The sequence below is a fragment of the Aspergillus neoniger genome, assembly GCF_003184625.1.
Source record: "Aspergillus neoniger CBS 115656 unplaced genomic scaffold BO87scaffold_1, whole genome shotgun sequence".
Lineage (NCBI taxonomy): Eukaryota > Fungi > Ascomycota > Eurotiomycetes > Eurotiales > Aspergillaceae > Aspergillus > Aspergillus neoniger.
In genome coordinates, this window is record NW_020291129.1 from 1,516,072 (window position 1) to 1,540,967 (window position 24,896).

Below are 24,896 nucleotides of genomic sequence, written 5' to 3' on the forward strand. Positions count from 1 at the left end.
CTGGTCTGTGTTCCTTCGGAGTACCCGCGGGAGAAAAAAAAAAAAAAAAAAAAAAAAGGGACGGACCAATTGATACGTGTCACACATCAGTCCCAGATTGCACAGGGAAGCTTTTGATGAACAAAGAGATCAGGCTAAAGGGTGAAAAAAACACACCATAAACCGGACCCCTCGGCCCTTTCTTCTCACCCCACAGTACATACATACCTACTTTGTAGTTTACCTCCGACACTCTCACACGAAGCCCCTGGTTGTCACAACTCCGAGTCGCACGAAGCACCTACTGAGAACTTACGGCCGAATCCAGTCGGACAAAGATGCCCGAAACGGGGTATGATCTGAGGCAAAAAAAAAGGGACTCGTATTCCCGCATCGCCACTACGCGAATCAATCTTACATGGTGTATAGTTAGTATATGCGAAGCGCGCTTCTCCAACGGTTCCGATCCATCTTCGGCCAGGGGAAAGTCATGAGGAGCGAGAGAAAGAGAGGGAAAAAAAATAAAAAAAAGGGAAAGTGAGCTGCCGCCCCTCATTCTCCTCTCTTGTATCTAATCCCATGTCGGTATCGTAACTACTACTAGTGTCAAGAAAATAACCACACACCTCCCTCCCATAGGCCAAATCATGGCTCAGTTCAGCCCCCCGTCCATGGATTCCATCACACCGTGGCTAAAAGCTTGTCCGTAAGCCTCTTCTGGGGATGCGGCCAGGGGCCACTTTACCCTTCTCGGTAGGGATCGCCATCAATTTTTGCATGGCCGCACGAGCGAGGCGTCCTGGCGCGCGGCGCTGCTTGATCTGTTCTGTCCTAGTCCACTTTTCAGGTACAGGAGGCAGTAGTATTTTTTTTCTTTCCCTTTCTTGTCGGGGAATAGTTACTAGCCTATTGAAAGTTAAGTATAGAATGGGTCTCTGCGAAGAATAATGCGTCAACCGTTTAGATAGTCAACAACGTTTTACATGCCGATATTGCATTGACTTTCGAAACAGCCATGTCATTGTAGCTGGACCGAGATAGAAAATTACGACATGTATGTCATATTACCAAGTAGGAACTTCAGCAAATTGACAAGTAGACAGTCTACCTCTTCTTGTTTGTTCGGGAACCCTGGAAAGTCTATGTATGCATCTTTGATTAGCGTCAGGAATGGAAGGATAATACGGAGTCGGGGATGGTTCTGGCCCTTGTCATTGGTGGAGAGACGCAACAAACCCCCCAGTCTAAGGGACTTTGCCCTCCTGCGACCGGACCAGACTAATTCCGATTAGTCAAATTGATCTTTTTAATTTTTTTTTTCCCTGTACGTTAGTTTTCTTTTTATTTTCTTTTGTTTTTATTTTTCTAAGTTACCATTTGCTTTGGGGGAATTTTTGATTAATATTGCGAATGGTTACTTCATGTCATTTATTCAAGATATAATATAATATAGCCAATTGTTATTTAACACCGATGCACTACCAATAACGGCTCTATTTATCTGTTCTTTCTTTTTTCCTTTCTCTCCGCCCATCCAGCTGACGACAGGGACACGTACCAGTCAGGGATCTAGTCGGTTAGAACGATGACCGGTGGGAAAAGGGCAGAGAGGGGCCATTGGGGCCCTGAATGGAGTCGTCGAGTTCCCTTTGTTGAAGAAGTCAGATAGAAAACTGCCATTCAGAATTGTTATGCAAAAAAGGGTAATCCCAAAATTACAATGACAGGGCGAAGTCAGTGATCCGCGTGGCTACTCGTGGTTCTGGTTCTGCGAGACGGCCGAGCGAGCCTGAGGAACCTTTGGTACGGGGTTCCAGCCTGACTAAGGGCAGGAGGCCACTAGTGCCGAATAAAGGATGTACTTCGGCTTTACTCCTGGTCTGATCTGATCTTCTCGGTTGAAGGCTTGTCTTTTATTTATTTTTTATTTTTTTTATTTGTGGCGATGATATAAGCGTGGAAGATGGGGAAGAAAATCGGATGGGTGGGAAAGAATTTAACACTGGTGTAGAGAGGAAGTGCGCATCTGAGAATTGATTATCATCTACAGTAGGTATGGGTGAAGAATTACCACTGAGATAACTAACTACTTAAGATGCAGGTAATATACTCAGCAGTAACAGGAGATACGTAGATGTTATTGGCATAGACCCTGTGGTTCCTTCCGGTCAGGTTAGGGTCTTGCGTTGCTGGTCCAGTATGAAAGTCCTCTCTCTTTTTTTTTTTTATTTTCTTGGGTGGCCCACGAACGAACCTGATACTCGGCCAGAGAACACAATAATACCATGAATGATGATGCCTATTTTCAGCTCCACTTCGGCGAACTAGCGTCGTGGACTCGCCCTCCCAGTCCACGGTGAACTTACCCACTAGCGAACTAACTCAACTGACTTTCCAGATGGCCAGAGCTTCGGGAGGGACCCTGGACGGGTTTCAAGATGCTTCTTTCTTAGTCCGCCGGGTCTGGCAACGTACGAGCTTGTTCGTCACCTTTGCCTCTCCTGTAGCTTTTTAATATTCCTGCGTTACCCTTCCCATTCGACTACTTTTTTCTTTTAGTTTTTTACTCATCCAATTCCCTCCTTTTTTGACTTCTTAATATCTTCCAGTCAAATCCTATTTGCCATCTAATCCGATTCCTTCCATTCCTTCTCTTCCTTCCTTCTCACCCACATCCCCCCCCCCTCTCCCTCGCTTCTAGCCTCAAAAGCTTGGTCTGTCGTTCGGGTCCCTGCTGTCATACTTGCACTGCTCTCCTCCGATCCCCGATCTACCCTATCTATTATCTACCTACTTATCTACTACTCTCCTCCCCGATCTTCCACCCCATCCGACTTCTGTCTCTTCTCATCCACCATCCTCTCCCAATCATCACCCAACATCATTCTCCAATCGAATTGTTTTTTATCTTCCGACTCTATACTTTTGTGGAAGATTGCTGTCTGAGATATCGCTTGTGATTCGAGAGCCAAGAATTGAAAAAGAAAAGAAAGGAGAAGAAAAGAAAAAGTGCTTGCTTTTGCTGGTCCCTGCAATCTCACTGGGCCAGTTTGCAATTGTCATCTCATTCGCTTGATACCCATCGTCTGCGGGTCCCACCTCGACGGCCTCTCAGTGAGTTGAAAGTCGGAGTCTCGGATCTTCTCGATCAGATCGACGGGGAAGTTGTTGAATACTTTCCTCCACCTTGCAGGAAAGTCGGACTGGTGACTCCTAGAGTTTTCTATCGAGTCCTTGCCCAAATCCCGTCTATTCGGAATCCGCTCTATAGTGTTACACGAAAGTGAACAGGCAAGCATTCTCGAAGATCCTTGGTGAGTACTTAATCTCCTCTGGCTTTTCCTTCTTGCTCCTCTTTCTCCCTACCTTTTCGCCTGGTCGACGGGGCTGCAGATGCTTGCATTCTCTCGTCTGGTTTCTCATTCCGTCTCGGTGAGGGAAAGGGCAGCACAGTGCGGAGTTAGATTAAAACCGAAGAAATAAACTAACGAAATTCCCAGCAGATTAGCATTATATCAGTGTCAAAATGGCGAGCTGCAAAGCAAGTTTTGTGTCGATCTTGAACAATGACGACAACCCGGCCTTCACAGTCCGCTCCGCCCCCGGGCTATCTAGACATCAAGCCACTTCGCCTTATCCTTACCACTACGCACCTCAACAATCGATCCCGGCTCCAGAGTTTCGCTATCACCATGCCTATGTGAATTCTCCGTCAGTATCACCTGGCTTGGCACGGCTCCCATTCGACCCCGTGCCCGAACCCGTGCAGCCCACCTCTCCCGGCTCTTCGGACTGCTCCTACGACTACATGAGCAGCACCAGCGTTCGATCTCACTATCACCTTGGCCGCCAGGACACGAATTCTTACCGCACTATCTCCGAAAAGCGCATCAGCGGCAGCTCTGTTACCGAACCTCCATCGCCCCAGCCTTCTATCGGCAGTACCAAGGAATCTATGGCTGCCAAATCCGGTGTCCGCAAGAACAAGTACCCTTGTCCTTTTGCTGCCAGCCACGGCTGCTCTGCGACATTTACGACATCCGGCCATGCCGCCCGTCACGGGAAGAAGCACACAGGGGAGAAGAGCGTCCACTGCCCCATCTGCAACAAGGCATTCACCCGGAAAGACAACATGAAGCAGCACATCCGCACGCACCGCACCCACTCCGAGGATATGCCCACGGCCATGACGACGGATCGGGATAGCGATGGCAGTAGCAGCTGGTCGACCCGGAGGAGCAACACATCGGTGTATGACCACCAGCGCTCTATCAGCGGAACGCAGATGGACGCATCCTCGTACGATAGTGGTTCGAAACTGAACCCAATCTCCACGAGTCGGGCGTATGAACCGATGTCCTCACGCGTATGACGAGTGAGCCAAGACGTGAACGGAGCATGATCTAAAAAGATTACCACGGGATGATGTTTATCTATTTCCATTCTCTGGACATCCTTTATTCCTACTCTTCATCTTTTCTCCATGACGGGACAAGGCGTGTCTCATCGGAGCAACGGCGTTATACAGGAACTAAAAAATAAGCGCCCTCGATCGGCGCAAAGAGTGGCTGCTGAGCGGCACTCTTTTGGTGTCACTGTTTTTTTCTTCAATCTGCCGTCTAAAATATCGACGGCTAGATGCAGCATAGAACGGTTTCCACTAGGATGGGAACCGGACAGCGAAAGCTGTAACCGGCTTCTCTGAAGGAAATCGTTCCTTCTTTTTCCTTTTCCTTTTTTGTTTTCCATATCTGGGTCTGTATTCTGCTTTTTTTGTTGTTTTGTCCCATAATTGGACTGAATTCCCCCCACTGCATTTGATGTTATCATTATTGCATCTGTCTTTTTTGAAGGTTTTGTCAGCGTGTATGTGTGCTTGGTCGGTCTGTGATGTGTTTTATTTTTGTATGCCACGAATACCTTTTGTTGAGCGACGGCCGAATTTGGATTTTGAAATGTACAATAGAGAAGCTAGTATGAGAGTGAGTGGGATGTGATGGATAGGCATTGATACCTGTCCTTGGGATAATCCCAGATCAATATGATCAAGATGAGAATTCTTCACTACTTATCCACTATGACTCTGTATGCTTTCAGTCCGTTGGTAGAACTGTCCTCTTCATACAAGATGAAATGACAATGCCAAGGATGGAGAGAGCACACTTTTGAACCAGGAAGCGCGTGAATGTAGTCTTCTAATATATCATCATTCATAATTCAATATCCAACAAACACGTTCGAGTCATATCATAAACCTGTCAATAAAGATCATTTAGGCAGATAGTTGGTCATTTAATATCGAACTTATGAAATAGTAACTGTGTCACGGCTCGTGCAGGACGGGAAAACCCCAGGCAGGTGTACATCAAGAACCAACCCGGAGTTGCCATAATATACTCAAGGTCAGCCATTTACTTTTGTGTCAGTGTTGGGTTCTGTGCTAGAAAAGGCTCATAATAATAATCACTGCCTGCCAAATACTATCTACAAGCAGTATTGTCCCGTGCATACACAACTGAGTGTAATCATTTAGTTCTTGTATAGCATCATGTCATCTACAGCAGCTAGCTGCCTGTGACTATTGCTCTCCAGCTGTATGACCATCGAGCACATTTCAAAATAGTAGAATAGCAGAGAAAAGTCTTGTAGACGGTAGGATCAATCGGAGAGTGTGCAAGATTCAATCAATATAAGAACTCGGCCAGCTTGGACATCCCAAAGCCTCAAGGTGAATTATGAGAATTTTCCTATCATTCGGCCACTCACCTTCTGACATATACTCTCCAGATGCAAGTACTCACCTTGATTGCTTGAAAGATGATACCATGGACAGACTCCAACGTCTTCCGCATCGAGACTGTATCGATGTCGTTTGTATAGTCTGTATACATCCGACGCCCCGGCGTCCTGTTAAGTCTCCGGTACTGCTTATTGAAGAAGCTCGGAGCAGAAAGTATCTTTGCGTCCGAATCATCATGATTTAGGAAGTGTGTTGAAAGCGGTGACACACGCACAGCTTTCTATTGAATATATCGATGTTGTTCAGAGAGAGGATGATAAGCTTCTGAGAAATTCATGGGCTATTGATGGTCGAGTCGATTGGTAGCATGATTTTGCAGACATTGCTCTAGAGGGTATACTTATCAGCAAGAGGTAATATGTAGTTGGTGAGATACTACGTAGATAGTAGGTATACAGTGTCTTGGTTCTCGATTAAGTAATTATGATAATCAAAAAACGCAGCCACAAATATTACTTAACGGACTTGTTCGAGAGAGTGTATGTGTTTCCTTCTTTCACTTCGTGATCCGCTTAGTTGGATTACTGTCCATTTTGTGGGACCTATTTTGAAAACGAATTCGGAGAGTTCTGTTGACATTGTTGTTGTGAGCTTATTCTGGGGGAGGTCACTCTAAAAGAAAGCCATTCAAGCATGAATAGTTTGTCGAGGGAGTTGCAGAAGCTAGTAGTCGTGGGAATATCAAGTATCCCTATCAGTCGGCATCAATGACTCATTAAAGCTACTGGTCTCTGTTAGGAAGATCAGTAGTAGATGTAGTAGTGTAATAGTCACTTGAATACGTGGATCTTCCCCAAGGTTCTTCATAGCTTGATAGCATAGCTTGATGGATAGTGGTTGTCTCTGGTGATGTATGGAGATGCTGTGTATTGCTAATCTGGTGATCAGGCTCGCAGGTGACTACATGAAGCTTTCTAGTAAGAACACAGGATTTACTGTCAAGGGTACGTAGTTAAAGCGTACCTTTGTAGGGTCCGCATCGAAGTCATACCAATGCTCTCTAGCGAATACTGGAGTGATGGTCAGATGTCCTCGATATGTCTGTCCGTGTTTGAAGACGTCCCTTCTTGCCAATGCCATCAAAGTAAATGATGCGCATTCAGGTTATTGTCGTCAATTTTCCAGAACCACGACTATCTGTATATTATGCTAGTGGAGGCCTATACATGTCTGCTTTGGTTATCACCAAGCAAAATTGCTTTTTTATGTTGCTTGATTTCTTTCTCTTTTGATGCGAGATATTCCTTGCTTCAAGTAATATCGACATCGGGATCTGCCATCCCTATAGAGGCCCGGCCTCTAGAGACCTCACAACCCAGGCCATTCTATGGAGTAAGAGATAGTCTGCACCGAAAAGCCGACATGCATATAATTGGAGTAACTGTTATCATCATCGCGGTCAGGTGACGATGATCGTGTCGGATGATCTAATCTTTCAGCCTTGCCATAGTCTTGAATCTAGATTTGTTTCCACGCGATAGGTTGAAACTTATTCATCTTCTATAGTAATATGGATCATCATCTTTCTATATGGGAAAGATTATATAATCAATTTCCTCTGAATCAGTCACCTCGAAATGAATGTGTTCAAGAGGTTTTGAGCCACTTCGTAAGTGAAAGCAATATCACATATAGTTAGGGGTCCGTATACTCCTTCCTAGCTTGTGTTCCGAAAGAGGAGCCTGGGGATGACCTAACCTTATTTCTGATTTCCACGGTTGAGATTTCCATGGTCGAGAAGCCAGCCATATTATCAGTGTGTGGGGTATAAGCCATGTTCCTGAATGTCACCACCACTGTCAATGATCAGCAGAATTAACACATCAATTATTTCTATACAGTACAGGACTTACTGACACCTATTAAAATAATTCAGGTCTGATGATTCTCCAACTGCATCGGTCCAGTCGGGAAGGGGCTGAGTCATCGCGGGTGGGGAATGATGTCAGTGAGGGAAGGATGCGGTGGTGATGGTTTTTGTCTGGACCCTTGAATTTTTTTCTAGGATGTTGATGTTGATGTTGATGTTATGACAGTATATTGTGCGAGGTACAATATCCATCCACATTAATCTACTCAATCACGAGTATCCACTTTCCACAGATGTCATCATCCGACATAACGGGTTTCAGTGGGCGGGTGCCCCGAAACACCAGCGGGACTCTCCTGTCACCAATGAATTGAAGGTGAGGCTGCACAAACAAATAGCGAATAGTGAATAGTAACTGTTTCGTACCTGCCTTAAATGGGTGCATCTGCCCCTACGTCACGGGCGCTTGCCCCGCTGTCTCGCTCTTTCCCTCCCCAGTCGCCACTGCCATTTTTACTTCTTCCCTTCCCTTCTTTCTTTCTTCCCTTTCCATCTCGCACCATCTCTTCTCTTCTTCTTCTTCTTCTTCTTCTTCTTCTTCTTCTCCCTCCATCCATCCTCATCCAGCTTCATCAATTCCTTCCCATAACACCACTTGCCTCATCTATCTAATGACCACCCCCATCTAGATCTTCAACTTCTAATCAGTCCCTTTAACCCGGACAACAATGACCCACTACGAAAGCCGTCAGTACGCCCGGCCCCCCGGCGGCTACAATCCTGACTACTACTATGCCGCCCCTCCTCATGGCTCCGCTCGTCACCAGACGGATGTCGTCCGTCGTCGCGATGGCAGCGTTGATTCCTACGATGCCCCTCCGCGCGACTACCCGCCTGGCGATTATGGTTACGAATACGGCTACGGCATCCCCCCTCAGGCCAGACCGTCCCGTGTCTCCACCCTCTCGGAGGGGGTGCGCAGATCCCATTCCATGGGCTATCGTGATTCCCATTACGATGACTCGGACTACCACCGTCGATCCCACCGCCATTCGAGGCGACATGATGACCGACGTATGTATCTCATGTCTCGGACAGTGCTCGGACAGATAGCACGCCAATAAATACAAAGCTACTGAAAGTAAGTTGTATGCTGACATACATTTCTAGGTGATCGCCCCAGATACTCCCGCTCTCCATCCGATAGTCGCTCTCCCCCTAGACGACGTCGCAAGTCCATCTCCGAGCAGGCCTTGGGTGCGCTAGGTCTGGGCTCGCTCGCATCATCTGGTTCCCACCATCGCGAACATGATCGTGGCCGCTCGCATACCCGGGATCGTAGGTCTTACTCCTACTCGCCCTCACCCACCCGCGATAGAAGCCGCCACCGACGGGAGAAGAGTGAGCAGCGCATTGCCCAGGCTGTTAGAGCGGCTCTGGCTGCAGGTGCTATAGAGGCCTTCCGTGTTCGCAAAGACCCTGGCGAGTGGACCGGTGAAAAGGGCAAGCGCATCCTTACAGCTGCGATTACGGCCGGCGGTACCGATGGACTTGTGGACCGAGACCCGAAGAAACACTCCAAACGCCATGTCGTCGAATCCACCCTGGCGGGTCTGGCTGCCAACCATTTCATCAACGGATCAAGATCCCGGTCGAGGTCTCGTGGCCGGGGTCGCTCGCAAAGCCAGGGCGGACTCAAGAATCTGGTTGCCACAGGAGCCCTGGCCGCAGCCGGCAAGGAGGCCTATGATCGTTTCCGATCCAAATCTCGCCCTCGGAGTCGAAGCCGAGGCCGCGGCCGGTCCAGCTCTCGGGATAGCTACGACGACCGTCGCCCCCGCAAACGGAGCAAGAGCGTGACCGACTACATTAACCAGGGAATGGAAGCTCTAGGCCTAGGACAAAAGGACAGCCGTGACAGGAGAGCTCATGGCGGCCGCTCGTCTCGTCGCGACGTCTATTCGGACGACGAGCTCTCGAGTGAGGACGAGCCGCGGCGCCATCGCAGCCCACGACGCTCCAGGCACTCTAGAGATGTGAGTCGACCTTTATCCACTGTCAGCACCTCGACACGACCGTCCACGCGCACCACATCCAAAGGAATCGGCGAAGCTGGTCGTGGTCGTGTCAACAACCCCCATGGAGACGGTCAATCCGAGGAGTCTGATTCTGACCTGGGAAGCAGTACCGATGAAGAACACCAACGGAAAAAACTTACCCGGAAAACCCTAGTGAAATCCGGTCTGGCCGCGGTGGCCACCATCCACGCCGCACATAGTCTGCACGAAAGTATGGAAAAACACAAAAAACGAGCGGAGCTAGTTCGCGAGGGTGAGCTCTCCCCGGAGGAAGCCCGTCGTCTTCGGATCAAGGGTCAGCTCGGCGATGTAGCCAGCGTCGGCCTGGCCGCCCTGGGGATTAAGGGTGCAATCGGAGAATGGAAACATGTGGAGGAAGCCCGCCGCGAGCGACATGAATTTGCCAAAAACTGCGACAAACGACGAGAGCGCCGACACCGCCGTGTTCAGAGCCAAGGGCCGACAACGACTCGACCGCCGCGGACCATATACCCTGACGAGATTGAGGAGCATCATCCATCGGAGTATGGGTCAACAACCGATATTCGATCTCGGTCTGTAGGACGATCGTCCAGAACGCCTGTCGCACAATATGCTTAGAATGAAAGAAAAAGTATGAAAGAAAAATTGAGCGATATTCAGTTGCAGACATGTGCTATGATAATGATTGATGATTGATGACTTTTCCTTTGACGCAAGATTTTTTGTCCTGTTATTCCTATGCAGATTGATAACGCTTATTGAATGTTTTGACGTCTGTCAGTTGATTCTGATGTTGTATACGTACACGGCCTGCTTGTTTCCATATGCTTGTTGCTTTTTGTTGATTATTCACCTATTACTCTTTCGGTATTAATGATATTTCCGACCCTTTACTGTAGCTTACAGATAGTATTGCAATACAGTTTCGAGATTTCATGGCTTGGTACGCATACAGGGTTTACTTGAGAAGCGAACAGAAAAATGAACGGCATAATCCATTCAGGGCATGCGGACATGCAGGCATGCACATAGAACTCTCAACGAGGGGGCTATAGACCATCCCCTTTGCGCAGCAACAGACAAGATATTTACAAGACACACACACACACACACACACGTACACAACACATGGGTTAAACGACAAGTCAAGACAGCACAACACCGGGTATGATATCTCAAAAAGAAAACAACAAGCAGACACACCTGCTAAATAGATGGGGGCAGGAATCGTCAACAGAACAACCAGGAATTTGGATCATTGATGAATCAATCAAGCAAGCAAGCGCAGAACCAAAACGAGCCAGTAGTACTACTACATGCAAGATGACGATGGCAGGCGAGTAAGGAGAAGAATGTGTCCTAGCACGAACAAAAACAGACGGACAGGCGCAGCAAGGGAGAGAGAGAGAGAACAGAACGCTCGATTCTTTTGCCAGCAGGATGGAAGCAAAATAGATGCAACAAATACGTTGATGAGCAGAGCGGTCAAGCAGGGGTGCAGGCACCCATTAGACAGGAGAAAGCCTGGCAGAGAATATGAGGAAACGATGGAGGTAAGGAAACGGTCAAGCGCAGCTAGCTGTACATCCCAACGAGGTGGAGGGAACGAAACTTTTACAGAAGGCATCTTCTGAGGAGAACCATGGAGGAGCCAGGCTAATGCAATGAAGGAATCAGGTCAGAGCCGTGGGTGATGGCGCAAGGATCAATGAGGGTAACTGAGGGTAAAAGGGTCTAGAGGCGACGTTGCGGGGAGGACGATAGTCATGTGTGTCGGTCTAGAAGATGCTAGGGAGCGCTCATCGATCGGCATTCAAGTTCAGCCAACTCATGTCTGAGTTGACGTTGGTAGGATGGCGTGGCGGCATCGGTTCCACTTCTTCGGGTATAAGAACGCTTGAACCGCGTGTGTTGGTGCGAGACGGGTCGAGTGTTCGGTAGTCACTTTCGGATGGCACTGCTATTGAAGGCACATGTGTGCTGGGGTTGTAGAAGCTTCTGCTGTAGGTACTGCTGGGAGGCCGGTCTGCCCAGCTGCGCTGTTGCCAGGGCCCGTCACCATCCAGCTCGGCGCTCATCGACGAGGCGCTAGAAATACGAGCTGACTGAGACTCTTGGATTGCCACAGGACGACCTTCAGACGAGATGATAGACGAGGCATGCTCTGTTGTGGGGCTACCACTTATTACCTGTCCTAGAGGTTTTGGCTCATCCAAGAATCCAAAATCCAGGGGTGTAAGTGTCTTCATTTGCCATGCAGCACCTTTCGGCTGCGGCTTGGCAGACGATGCGCCTGATGGTGGGGGCTGGAGAGATTGTGATTGCATTCCAACCAAGCTTGTTGCACTGTTGTCCTGGAAGTAGCGACTCCACCCTTCATTAGTCCTCCGGTCACCTGGTCGACCCCCCGAGGTAGAGCTCTGGGCTTCAATTTCTTTGTCAAAGGCAGCACTCGAGTACACACTGGGTGATGAGGGTTCTCCGGTGGAATGAATGGTCGTCAGAGGACTCGACTTCAGCGGAGTCGAATTCTGTGCAAAGGTAGGGCGGGCACCAGCCGGCCTTGGGGTCTTCTCATCACCCACCTTGCCCGAGAAGATTGCAAGCGAGTCTACCGAGGAAGCGGCAAGCGGTACTGGGCTCTTGGCCATGGGGTATGCTGACTGGGCCAATGGCTCCACACCCTGGTCCTGGAAGCTGAGGCGATCTTTGTCACTTTCGCCTCGAGCTTTCTTCAAGTTCTGCTTCTTGCGCTTGATCAGGAGGAGAATGATCACCAGGATGGCCGCGACACCCAGGATCGCTCCCAGGGTGGCGCCGACTATGGTTCCGACATCGTTGCTGGATGAGCCGCCGCCGGCGCTGGATGCGCCGGAGGTCGACGTTGCTGTGGATGTAGATGCCGCCGTTGTGGTTGACCCGAGAATCTGCTGCCGGCTCTCGTCACCGTAGAACAATTTCGTCGCGTTCACCCAGCTGTTGGAGGTTTGGTTGAAGATGGCCAAGGAGTCCGTACCACTGCCACTAGAGATCACAACTAGGCCATCCTCCCCTTGAGCTAGGGAGTAGTTCTGCCGTGTTGTGGACTGTGCTAGGCTACTATCATATGTCGGGTAACTGCTGAGGGTAATCTCTCTCTTCCGTTTGCGTGAAGATGATGAGCTGATGGCGGTAGCAGGGTTCTGCTCCTTCCCGGACGAATTTACCAACACCACGCTCGAGACCGTGTTGGGCGCCACGTCCATGTCGAATTCCTCCAACACCTTGCTTCCGTCAGATCCTTCGAGAATCGCGCACTGCACGCCACTGGACAGCGATTGGGACAAAGTCACGTTGGATCCATACCAGCCCGCATTCGGGTTGAATAGGTGCACTTTCTTCGGGGTTGTGGTACCGCCAACCAACGCTGCCTCGCGATCATTCCACGGCAACAGAACAGGGTTGGCGGCCGGTGACGCTTCTGTCGCATTGTGGGCCGCAATGGAGTATGGCGATACGGTGCTTAAAACGTATGTGTCAGAAGATGCAACCGTTTCGTCGGTCTGGTGGCCACCATAGACCAGAATGGAGGAAAAATTCGACAGGTAGACGGCCTTGTGGTGAGTACGGTTCCCCATGACCGATTGCGGGGGTTGAATGGTGGTCCACGTCGTGTCTTTAAACGAGTATCGCTGCAAGCCCGGCTGACTTGAGGCGCCGGATCCGCCAATGACATAGAGAGATTGCTTGGTCTCATCGCCGTCTGTGCCACCTATCACACACGCTGCATCTGAGACGGCCTCACCCATGGTCAATAAGGTCCAATTTCCATTGCGCTCGAGGGGTATCGACATGAAGCCATTGGCGGAGTAGGTGTAGAGAGTGTTGTTGTATACAGCGGAGCAGTGACCCTCCAGATCCACAAGAGGTTTCGGAACAAGCATGTCGAATGTGTGGGAGAAGGGCGAAAAGTAAAAGTTCTTCGAATGTACCAGCCGAAGACGATCAGGAAACAACCAGCCGTCCGAAGGGTTCAGCACGCAGGCGTCAGGACGGAGAAAGGATGAAGAATGACTGCCGGAGCACTATCGCATGATCGACACGGTAGAGGGTCGTGTTCTCAGGTGCAGAGAGCAACCGGGGGGAAGCGATGATCGCGGATCGCAGCTGTGATTGGGCAACGTATGATTCGAAAGCGAGCGAGAGAGGGCGATATCTGAAGGAAATTGTCGCGGTAGAGCACAGAGAGGCGATGATAGATATGGAAATCCAGAAGATCGATCTGCTTGGGAAAGATGGGGCTAAACGTTGAGTGGGTGAAAAACGAACGACGACCTGGCAAAGAGCGTGTCAATTGGGAAGGTTAGGCTTTAGGGGGGTGTTTGCGAAGAGAAAGCGATGGACGGAGTGCACGATATCAAATCGGCAGCAAACGTGAAAAAGAAGGAAAGGAAAGAGAAGGGCGAGGAAGGAGGGCAAAAGCCAGACCGAGTCAGGCAGAGAAGGAAGCGAAAAGCCAGCGAACGGAGGGGATGGGATGGGATGGGAGAAGGAGGGACGAGAGCATCAGGAGAGAGAGGGCGAGGAGGGATTTGGATTGGGGGTGGAGGGTGAAACGCCGGCGGGCAGCTTAGACCAGCACTAGGAAGGGCAGCCGAGAAACTCACCCTTTTTTTTCTCCCCTGGTGGAGAGTTCAGTGAACCGAGGGGGGGAAGGATACAACAACAAAAAGAGAACGAACGTAAAACGAAGAAGTAGAGGGAAACAATAGTGCACAGCACGTTTTGGATGAGAAAGAAGGAGGAGGAGGAGGGGAAGGGAGGAAGAAGAAGAAGGGAGGGAGAGAGTGGGAGAGTGATGAGAGTAGAGAATGGAAGGAGCGAAAAAGGAGGAGGCGGCGATGGGAAGAATTGGGAAGGAGCGACCACCACCACGTTAGTTATTTAATTAGTTAGTACACTACACCATCTAATTAACATCTGTGCTGACGACCATTGAATTTCTTCCAATAAATCAACGAGTGACCGATTGTGATAGCTACGACTCTTGCGCACTTACTCCCCGAATTCTACGCGAAACCATCATCTGTTTGACATGAGTCGCGCGACCGTAGGAGGGGAGGGACAGACAGAAGTGAAAGGGAATGTACCTGCATGAAGCTGCAAGGCTGGTCAAGAAACTTCTTTCCCCCCAAGCACCCTTGTCACTGCAGGCAGGCAGGCACTTCAGAACGTGCCAACAATCATCAATCTTCCTTCTCATCATGAACAAGAGATACCATTAGTTGGTCAACTTGTTTTACTGGTTACTAAATTAGGTTATGCAGGTTGCACCAAGTGACCCCCCCCCTCCCCCTTCCTTGGGCCCCCAATGTCATCCTGCCGTGGGAATTGGACCCTTGGGTCTTGCATCCATGGTACTCAAGGCTGACTGATGGTGATGATGATGATCAGAGAGGGAGAGGAAAGAAAGGAAGCAGGAAGAAAACAAGTTCCCGAACCTTCCCACGATCGCATCGGGCCAAAAGAAATGGTGCTGCCTTGCTCGGGAGTATATCTAATGAAGATTATGTCCGACAGAACGTGCGAAAGGGAGAAAAGCAATTAAACGGTGAGTCTCCACAGTAATAATTTGTGCTGACTCCCATCATTAGTATCCTTGGGGTAGATAGATAGTTAATACTACTAGTATCCGGATAGTTCGGTGAGATGAAACCAGTCAGCAACATCCCTATTGAAGGTATCATAACCCAAGGAGGTTATGATATAGTTAATGGTTGTTGATGATGATACATTATCATTATCATTATCATTATCATCCCTCGTGCGCCCGACCGGGATCAACTGCCCGATTATTGGTTCTGGCGGGACTAGTCAGGCACACCCGCCAGCATTGAATATGCAGGTACACAACAGTTATTATTTAACTGCTACATAATTTACTTGAGTATTTACTGCTGACGGAGAAAACTCCCGTCGCGAGAAGAAATACCAATTTCCACTTCTGACCTTGCCGAACATCTTTCCTACATCATCAGTCCCTTCTATTTATAGGCCGGACCACTCTGTAGATAAGTATCTAATTTGTATCATCCTAAATTCTCACATGACTCGTGGTCGTTTCATCGGCCCCACTGGGAATGCATCACATTGCTGATTGGTGGATAGCTCTGCGAGCCTCAGGCACTTCAACCCACGCCGGGACTGACGTAATCCCCCTGCCATCATAGTTAGTTAGTTAACTTAACTAAACCAATTAAGGACTAGACAGTAAGTAATTATACCAATTGAGACGAGAACAACCATGACAACGAGTCTATAACAATGTCGGTCAATTAAAATGATTATTGTTATAATACTAATAGTTATGAAAAATTTTAAGTAAGATTGTCTAGTCCAGTTATTGAAGGAGGACAGAAGTACTACTAGGAATAGTACCGCGACTTAGTAGTTGTAGTTGCTACTATCATCGCGACTTCGACTTCAATCAAAGCACTGGCATAATATATAGTACTACCTTTGCAGACGAAAATGATCTATGTTGGCAATCTAAGTACAGTAGTAGGAGAGAGAAAACAATTGGCCCGAAAAGAGATTTCATATATTATTGTAGAGAGAGGGAGAGAGAACAAGATAAAGTGAAGGAAAACCACAAAAAAAGAAAAGAAAAGAAAATAAGATAAAAAAAAAAAAAAAAAAAAAAAAAAAAAAAAAAAAAGAGAACTCGAAATATTGCTTGTATAGACATTAGACATTAGGGAGATATAGAAACAGATAGTAGTCGTATGTGGAAGAGAAGAAAAGAACAGAACAGAAAAGAGATAAAGCCAAACTCCAAGACAACTCCAGCAGATACCAATCTATATGGGATGTTTTGAAACACAGACTTACCACTCATTGCATAACAGTCCGCAAATCGCACGAGAGAGACTCACCCTTTCAATTACCCGCACGCTCACTCCATATTCTAGGAACCATTATTTGGGCCAACACCTTACATTTAGTATGCACTCTGATTTCCAGGTACCCCTTCACACGAAATGTCGCAGTCACAGAGATGCATTGATGCGAGTATACACCGCCTGCAGCAGCAGGTTGTAGGGCGCGTTCGTCGGCGGGTATGTCAGACAAATTGCAGGTCAACCGGGCCAGTACGCGCGAATCTGCAGTTTCGTTGCGCCAGAGTCAGTGCTGTTATTGGTAACATGGCGGGACACAGCTTACTTTGGCCATCGCTCATCTTCAGAAAGAACGTTTTGACAGGGGGCTCCCCCGGGCGACTATAAAGATGAAATACAGTCTTGTAGGGTCTATCTTCCTCGTAGACATGGCCCTTGTGAGGAGTTAGCAAAGAGCACCTCATTACCGAGAAGGCAAATGAGAAGAATGTTCTCTCTCTCTCTCTTCTCCAACAACTTACCTTGACCAAAATCTGTTGGGGCTTAGCGGGCGCATCGAGCTCATCAATGAAAGCTTGCAGACATATTCCGGGTTCCTCCCGTAATCCTGAGCATTCGATGAAGTAACTCTTGTTACATGTCTGGTTCTTCGTGACGATGCCGCTCAGGCCCTTTCGCGCAGCACCGAGAGATGCAGATAGTTCACTGCCTTTGGATCAGCATGTAGCACGCCTCAAAACCTCTGAATCTCACGGTGCTTCGGAACACAAGATCCTGGAAAATCCTGCATCTTTGAACCCCTCCGAAAATGCCTCCCGCGCAAATTTAGAGCGCATCAGCCCCCCAGTCATCAACAATTCCTGCAGGTCAATTAGCTTAGAATCAAGGAGTTACTCAGAACCTGAACGTACGTCGATCTTGAAGTGGCCACAAGTGGCTTTGTCCACCTGTTCGTTCACATGATTGAAGACTTGGCCGACAACGGTGTCAAAAAATGCCCGCATATCGCTGTCGGACAAGATTATATGACCTGCCGTTGAGTCATACCATTGCGACGTAAAGCATTCCATCCGGAATTTAAGACGATGGTTACTTCCATCACCAGTGAACTCTTCCTTTCTTTTTTTGAATTCGTTCATGAGTCTTTCTCTGCGATCAGAATTGTCGTCGTTGAACGGATTTATGAAGGAGGCGTTGAAGCGATGCCTCATGAGCTTCAAGAACTCTCTGTCAATGATGGTACTCCCAGACTTGGGGCCTATGGTGGATGCATTAGCTCTTCGTTCGTATACAAACCAGTGAAAGAACATCCTTACCTATGGCACTGCTCAGTTCCGTGAGTGAATACGATGTTGCAGTTACATCCGTGATCATATAGCAGGCGATGTCCTAGCTTCTTGTCAGGATTTGAAACGTTGAACAATCGCGCATATTCTACTCACAACCGTGCCCCCGCCCACATCGCACACGCAAAATGTGCTTCCGGACTATTGGCACAATCTTTCATTAGCCAGAAATATTCCCTGAGGTCAAGTAGGCACACGTACGAACCTTTCTTCGTTCCCCAGATGCCCCTAGGATGGATATCGCGGACGCCTCGCTTTCAGTAACAAGGTAAACTTCCTCATTCGGTTTTTGACCAAACCCGGCCAAGTGGATAGCCTCACTCATCCGCACTTGTGCATCGTTGGACCAGCCCGCCGGAATGGAAAACCAGTACTCCTTTTTGATGTTTGGTTGACTAAAAATGTACGACTGCTCCAGGTGGTTACGGATCCCGCTGAGGTAGTCGGCAACGACACGCACGGCCGACTTTCCGGCTGGCAGCCGCATGATTCGTTGTCCCGAAACCCTCTCCAATTCCTCGTCCCGGAAATCTGTTGACTCCAAGTCTGGGTCTAACAGGAGTTTGGTCCACCTGAAAGTTTCGAGCTCAGGTGTAGCCTCTACTCCCCATCGAGGTTGCATGCCACTTGGGTACTGCATTGTCGATGGCAGTTTGGCCCGGGATTGAACTGGCCATTCATCCACTTGATAGATGGGTGAACCTATGCTTTGCTCGTCAGTACCATAGCCCCAAGCAGCGGCTTAGGTACGGTTAGCCTCATGCATGATGTATAAAAGCTTGGGAACCGTCAACTCACCGGTACCCGTCGTGCCGTAGTCAATACCACAGACTAATTTTGACTTGGCCTGTGACATATTGTTACTGGCTCAACTTAGGGCTCACTTGTAGACCTTGGTATATTGACTGTAACGAACACTCGTATGATAAGGGGACTTGAAAATGGCAATTCTGAACTGGGGGCTGGGGTTGGGGTGTGGAAGTGGAGATATCGCTGACACTCAAAAGCATCCAAGAGGAGGGGGGAAAGGAGGAGAAAGCAGAGATAGATTGTATTGCCCTTTCATGTGTCCCATGCTGCCCAACACATAAAACGTCTGCTAGGTCTCTGAAGAGGGCAGGCAATTGTCTCGGAGGGAAAACTGGCCGTCCCGGCAGATACGAGGCTGGCTGATCACTAGTCTGGAGACCTCCCATACCTGATAGGCCTGTTCTCACTCGGCTGTCTCAGGGTAGAAGGTATCAGGAGGACGAGGGGGGTAATAGAGAGAATGGGAGAGAATTGAGTTACACCTTTGAAGGTCTAGATGCTGCATCTTGCGTGTTGGTTGTCAAGGGGAAGAACGGGGAACAAAGCCACTGGACCTCTTTCCAATTCCTGGTTTCTCTAACGCCCTCTCATCGTCTTCCCACGTTACAATTACTTCTCCATTGCCCCTTGGTCTTTCTCTAATTTTATCGTCTACTTCTCATTTACCTGTCTTCCTCGGCTTTGCCTCTCTGCACAGCTCCGAACCGCCGACATGGATAAGACTTCTGTTCAGGTAAGTATCCTCTCGGGCTCAGACTCAAAGACCCTCTTGTAAATTCTAGAATGCAGACATCGGGCACACGCTAATTAAACTTCTTTCTTATAGGAGGCATCCTCCCCCGCCGATACCGACCGTATTTCCGACCGTCATGCTTCAGAAGACGAAAGCTCACCCCAGATTGAGGACGTCGAAGCCCTCAAGGCCGAAGTTGCCTTTCTCCGGGACAAACTGGAGATTCTTCAGGGAAAAGCTTCGCTCGACTTCAAGTTGCAAATGCAGATGCTTACTGCCGGGGCCACGGGCTGGCCAGATTATGATTTCGAGGTCTTGGGGGACCACATCCGCCGGGTTATGTATCGCATAGAACATTGGTGCCAACAACATGCCCGGCAAGGTATGCCTGATACCGTTGAACTGCATGACTTGGAAAAGCAAGCCATCATTCATAGCCTAGAAGGCTATTGGGTCCAAGATTTGGAATGGGATACACTGATGAAGTCTCTTCCCTACCCTTTCTCTCTGTATATGTCGGAGGTGCTCGCTCAGAGTATCTTGACAAAGAACATCGTGGATAAGTTCTTTGTCAACCCATTTTGGTACCTTGAAGGAGAAGGTCTCGATCGGCAGGATCATACGACGGGTTCAGTCTCCTGTGCACAGAATCTGCAACATCTGTACCGACGATTTTTAGAAAGTGGGAACTTCTCTTCCGCATCCTTCTATCATCCCCATCTGATGCTGACCAGGACTGCAGCAAATGGCATCAGAGCCACCATTTGGAAGAAAGAAACTGTCCGTCTGTCAAATTCGGTCAAGGTAGTCCAAGCACCCAATCTCGAGCTCGGTCGGCAGACAAAGGAATATCGCACAAATGCTGTCGCTTTGTTCGCCTCCACCCTACTTTCCGACGTCTTTTTCCAGAGGCTATTATAAAGTGTGGATTGCGACGAAGCGACGAAGCGAGAGGACAGTCTTCTGGAGTTATGCAAATTTGCTGATGAGACAGCAATTACCCTCGGCTCCAATCAGGGACATTGTGTGTATAAGACACTGCCGACTATGGGAACCACCTTTGATCCGAGATCCCACGAAGCGACAGTCCATAACCTCCATAATGTCCGGGGTAATGCTGACGATGCCAGATTGGCTGGCCGTCGCATCCTAGGTATAACCCAGCCGGCTGTAATACTAAAGCTAAGGACTCTGAGGTGTGACGAGAACGTCTTGAATAAAGCCGAGCTATTGGTGGAACATGGTGACTACACCGAGGAAGATCATGAGCGAGAGCGACCAAAGCCTTCTGCAAAAACCCTTGAAGAGGTTGAGACGGAAGAAGAATAAGTAAGGGAGATAAGTTCAGGACTGTGTCTGTAGTATCTTTTGTTAGTATATATCGTTTTGTCTATAATTGCCCCAGACTGTCGAATGTTTCAATGCAGTGATTCGTTATTTCTGTATATTCCTCGCCTCATCACTCCTATTCACTACAAACCATTCTCATTAGGAACTTTGCTTCTCTTTCTACGGCAAAGCAATTTTTAAGTCATTCATTATCAATCTATCTCACGCAAGTAGTAAAATGGGATGGAATTTAACAATGAGATCGATAAATTCGGTGTCTCTAGCGCAATGCTGCTCGTTTGTACACAAATGCCTAAGAAGCCCGAATCAGAGCCGTTGTCCTGCCCTAGAGCAAATACGCAATACCGTTATTATCCGCAAATCCACAGGGGACGAATTACTATACAGTGATGATATAATCAGTAATAAACAAGCCTCACACAACAGACAGGAGGAGATTTTCGTGTTTTGCCTCTATCTTCAAAATCTTCAAAGTAATTATCTCATCCAACATATCCATCCGAGAGAAAGGTTTCCAAGAAGATGCCGCCGGAGAGTTTGGATTGGATTGGTTCCAATGCTGGAGTTTAATACTCGGAGTGACAAGTCTCCGAATATCCCGTTCTTACAGGTCCAATGAAATAAGGTTTCGGGGTCTTTCGTACTACTAGTACTTATGCTCGCGCTGTGAGTTTAGGGGGACAAGTTGTATGGGAGGTGGTAAATGGATCCGTAGAACACACACAGCCGCCTCCCCCCCACCACCTTCTCCTTTATTAAACTTTATATCAAAGGTAGCTATTAACATTCGATGTGACGAATATAGGATGAAGCCCGACAAAGACAGGGTTTGCGGCGTCCCCTCGGGGTGTATAGGTCCCCAGGTCGCCAGGTCGTACGTATTTTTGGTTCTTACCAGTATGGGACCTGGTTATTACTAGTACTGACTATCGGAAAAACTAAGCTGTAAAAATACACTGTCTCACCAGGTAGTAAATCTGGTAAGGTCTTATATTATTAGAAATTTTAATTAATTCTTATTAGAAGATCTAGTAATTTCTAAATAAAATTAAAAAAATCTAACCTGGAGAGTTTTAGTTTGTGATAGAATAACCCAGCTGTCAGGGCCTTGGGTATCAGGATGATGTATTATAGTAGTTATGGGTAGAGTGGTTAACGGCCAGGGTAGGCCGTAACTTCGATAGAATTAATGATGGCCTTGGGGGTGGGAGAAAAAAGTGAAAAAGAAAGTGAACAATTCAAACTTTACTAAACAAGCTGCGGTACAACAGGCACGCACACTGAAAAGAAATATTAGTGAGACTGAGAGTCGACGTTTCTTTATGAGGGTGCCATAACTATTTGCATCAGGGTAGGTAGGCTTTATGAGGGCATTGTCTGAGACGAGTTGGTCCCGTCGTTCTCATTCTTTGTCCCAAGGACTCTCTCTAAGCATTGCCTCCGCCACCGAGTATGCTGGTGTGGATGTTTACCAGTCGGTTCATTCACCCCTTGACAACAGTCCCCGATAACATGGGGAGAGATTAATGTTCGTATCAGCTTACTGATAAAGGAGGACGCAATTGAAGCGAAGCATGTTGATTTCAGGACTCAGATAACAATTTAGTTTACTCCATACTGGGTCCTGCCTGACTGATCCGATGAATACTCAAAGAAAGAAATATCCTCCAAAAACAGTCTCGCCGTCCATTCAATAGATACCAAAAGAGAAAGAAAAAAGAAAAAAAAAAGAAGGGGGGGGGGGGGGGGGGAGGAAATATATTAAGAATGAAATAAATAAAAAGAAAGAGTGTGAGTGAAGAAAGAAATGAAAGAAGAAGATGGCAAATTATGATTTAGAAAAAAGAAGAAAGAAATCGCGAAATAGGCAACAAACGGAATCCGAAATACGTTACAGAAAAGCGGTTTACCGAAGCTGAACGAACCGGGTGCAGCGTTTGTTCATCCATGACTTGTTGAAGACCCAACCATTCAGCTAGCTAGCTAGGTAGCTAGACCGGGCAGCGACATCTTGAGCAACTTATCCCCAGGCGGTAAGGACCTGGCAATGTCCACAAATAGTTCCATTCGCCGAAATTCAATGTTCAATTCCCCCTTCTTGAGGCAGAGGATGGCGTTTACGTCGATGAGGGCCTGGCACCAAGTTTTTCCGTTTCTTACTACTCGAGGGTGGTGGTCGAGCTGGATGTCTGACAGATTGATGTCGACATGGGCCGGCCTTTCTAGGTCGTCAGGGTGGATCATATTGCGCTTGTCTTCTGGATCGGATTTATCAATCGCATAAACGGTGACTGTCTTGATCATAGTCGTGTCAACTGCGTGCAGAAGCTCAAAGCGACGGGAGTAGAGAAAGTTTTCCTCGTAAGACACATCCTTGTAAAAGAGCCAGGTTATTTTGGGGGGTGTCCTTTGCATCATGTCAATCCGCCTGATAATAGGTCGCTCCACATTGTCTCCAGTGGTCAGCATGAGGTATGGGTGATAAAGTCCATAAGTGCGGGCGCATTCCTTTTTGATGTAGGCAACGTTGTGGACGCCCAGGAGAGCCAAGCCAGAGGCAGTGGCAATGGCTGGGTGGTCAGGGATGATCAGCTCAACGTCTCGTTCTTTGGCAAACTCATCGTATCGGATTCTCGCGTACGGTGAGTTGATGAATCCGCCAGTGACACACACATATTTCACTCCACAGCCTCCATGTCTGTAGCTCTCTCTGTCAGCCTCGTTTAGTTGAGCTCCCATTAAGCGTATGGAGTTGTCGATGACTGCCTGAAAGATGTACACCAGATCATCGGGCGTGAGAAGGATTTCGCTTGTTCGGGTGTCATAAAACCTCGAGTGGATGACATCCAATTTTAATTCCAGCCTCCACTCCAAGTCGGTGCCATTGTACCCTTCTTTGAGCTCGACGAATTTTACCATAAATGAACTCGCCATAGCACCTTCTCTATGGAATGCTATCTCAAAAGCCTTGTCAAACCGGTCGATCATCAGATCTAGAAAACGCATCTCCACAGTCATCGCCCCGCATCTCAGGCCTGTTAAGGTGTTAGTAGAATGAAGTAACTGCCACGATACAGGGCTATGACGGCATACCGCGGGATTCGGTTAGTTGAGTGAGCCGCAAGACTGGTTCACGCGAGAATACACGGTAGCTTGCCGAGTCCTAGCTGATTGTCAGAGAACTGACTTGAGTATCTGATCAAAAGGCACTCACAATAGTATAGCCTCCCACGTCACATATACAGAAGACATCCCCAGTCTATTGTGTCATAGTCCTATCGTCAGCAGGCTCAATCACCTTGAACCCCTCTCAATACTCCACTCACCTGAAATCTATCACCTTCGCGTTCAACTATGTATCGGGCGGCCGATTCAGACTCAGAGGTGAAGTTAACACTTCCTGGAAAATGTGAACCGATCCCTGAAAGGTGGACAGCCTCTCGCATGGCCATGCGGGCAGCATCTCCCCAGACAACTGGGGTGGAGAACCAAAAATGTAAAGTCGTCGCAGGGGTCAAAAGAAGGCTCAGATATTCCATCAGGAAGAGACATACTCCTCGGAGGAAGTCTGCGACCATTTGCTCAGGTTCCTTACCCGGCGCTGGCTCTACTAGGGTTTGATTTGTAACCCTCTCAAAATTAGCATCTCGGAACTCATTGTATGGGGTCTGGCGATCCAGCAGTTGCTTGAACCAAGCATATGTTGGCTTAAACGCGTAGGCAAGTGACCCCCACTGATAATTGCCTTCCGGGTAGCTTAAGACAGAAGGAAGCCTGCTTGTAGGCGTAGTCAATCCCGGCCAGTTGTGTATGATTTGAAAGGTAAAGGCGTCTTGTCCTACTTCAAAATGGGCTGAAGCAACACCTGATGGAGTAAGTGCCTGCACAAAGCCTCCAGCTTGAGAGCCAGCACTCACTGGTAAATGTCATCCCAAAGTCGATTGCCACGACCATTTTTGAAGTACGAGGTGCCATTGCGATTGGGGTGAAATATGTCTATTAACTTGTTGTGAATGTTATGGAGGAAACAGAAGACGGGGGGTGAAGTGATTGAATCGTAGGTGGTTGCAGCGCAGAAAAGGGGAGTCAAAGGTGGTAAAAATTCAAAGACAGAAGAGACAGCGACGAGA

General features: G+C 48.1%; 6 protein-coding genes across 6 annotated transcripts; 3 read left to right on the forward strand and 3 right to left on the reverse strand.

Moving 5' to 3' along the window:
• The first annotated feature begins 3,181 nt into the window (after window positions 1-3,181).
• On the forward strand, window positions 3,182-4,417 carry BO87DRAFT_11314 (C2H2-type zinc finger protein). The gene is made up of 2 exons (XM_025617890.1): window positions 3,182-3,293; window positions 3,480-4,417. The coding sequence occupies exon 2, from the start codon at window positions 3,506-3,508 to the stop codon at window positions 4,349-4,351; it is 846 nt and encodes a 281-aa protein (XP_025485454.1). The 5' UTR covers window positions 3,182-3,293; window positions 3,480-3,505; the 3' UTR covers window positions 4,352-4,417.
• A 3,668-nt stretch (window positions 4,418-8,085) lies between these two features.
• On the forward strand, window positions 8,086-10,267 carry BO87DRAFT_454763 (uncharacterized protein; the record flags this gene model as incomplete). Its single annotated transcript, XM_025628588.1, has 2 exons — window positions 8,086-8,663; window positions 8,760-10,267. Exons 1-2 carry the CDS (start codon window positions 8,318-8,320, stop codon window positions 10,265-10,267), a joined length of 1,854 nt encoding a protein of 617 aa, XP_025485455.1. The 5' UTR covers window positions 8,086-8,317.
• Window positions 10,268-11,448: 1,181 nt separating this feature from the next.
• Window positions 11,449-13,745, reverse strand: BO87DRAFT_348398 (uncharacterized protein; the record flags this gene model as incomplete). The annotated part of the gene is made up of 1 exon (XM_025620966.1): window positions 11,449-13,745. The coding sequence occupies exon 1, from the start codon at window positions 13,570-13,572 to the stop codon at window positions 11,449-11,451; it is 2,124 nt and encodes a 707-aa protein (XP_025485456.1). The 5' UTR covers window positions 13,573-13,745.
• Window positions 13,746-16,567: 2,822 nt separating this feature from the next.
• On the reverse strand, window positions 16,568-18,729 carry BO87DRAFT_432679 (Hsp70 family protein; the record flags this gene model as incomplete). Its single annotated transcript, XM_025627628.1, has 9 exons — window positions 16,568-16,791; window positions 16,853-16,961; window positions 17,049-17,232; window positions 17,281-17,387; window positions 17,439-17,785; window positions 17,844-17,916; window positions 17,970-18,014; window positions 18,079-18,614; window positions 18,672-18,729. 9 exons carry the CDS (start codon window positions 18,727-18,729, stop codon window positions 16,568-16,570), a joined length of 1,683 nt encoding a protein of 560 aa, XP_025485457.1.
• Window positions 18,730-19,395: 666 nt separating this feature from the next.
• BO87DRAFT_392587 (uncharacterized protein) lies at window positions 19,396-20,745 on the forward strand (the record flags this gene model as incomplete). Its single annotated transcript, XM_025625016.1, has 4 exons — window positions 19,396-19,416; window positions 19,510-20,196; window positions 20,257-20,313; window positions 20,365-20,745. 4 exons carry the CDS (start codon window positions 19,396-19,398, stop codon window positions 20,743-20,745), a joined length of 1,146 nt encoding a protein of 381 aa, XP_025485458.1.
• A 2,004-nt stretch (window positions 20,746-22,749) lies between these two features.
• BO87DRAFT_421076 (Hsp70 family protein) lies at window positions 22,750-24,741 on the reverse strand (the record flags this gene model as incomplete). The annotated part of the gene is made up of 5 exons (XM_025627040.1): window positions 22,750-23,801; window positions 23,860-23,929; window positions 23,981-24,025; window positions 24,093-24,631; window positions 24,684-24,741. 5 exons carry the CDS (start codon window positions 24,739-24,741, stop codon window positions 22,750-22,752), a joined length of 1,764 nt encoding a protein of 587 aa, XP_025485459.1.
• Window positions 24,742-24,896: the final 155 nt, after the last annotated feature.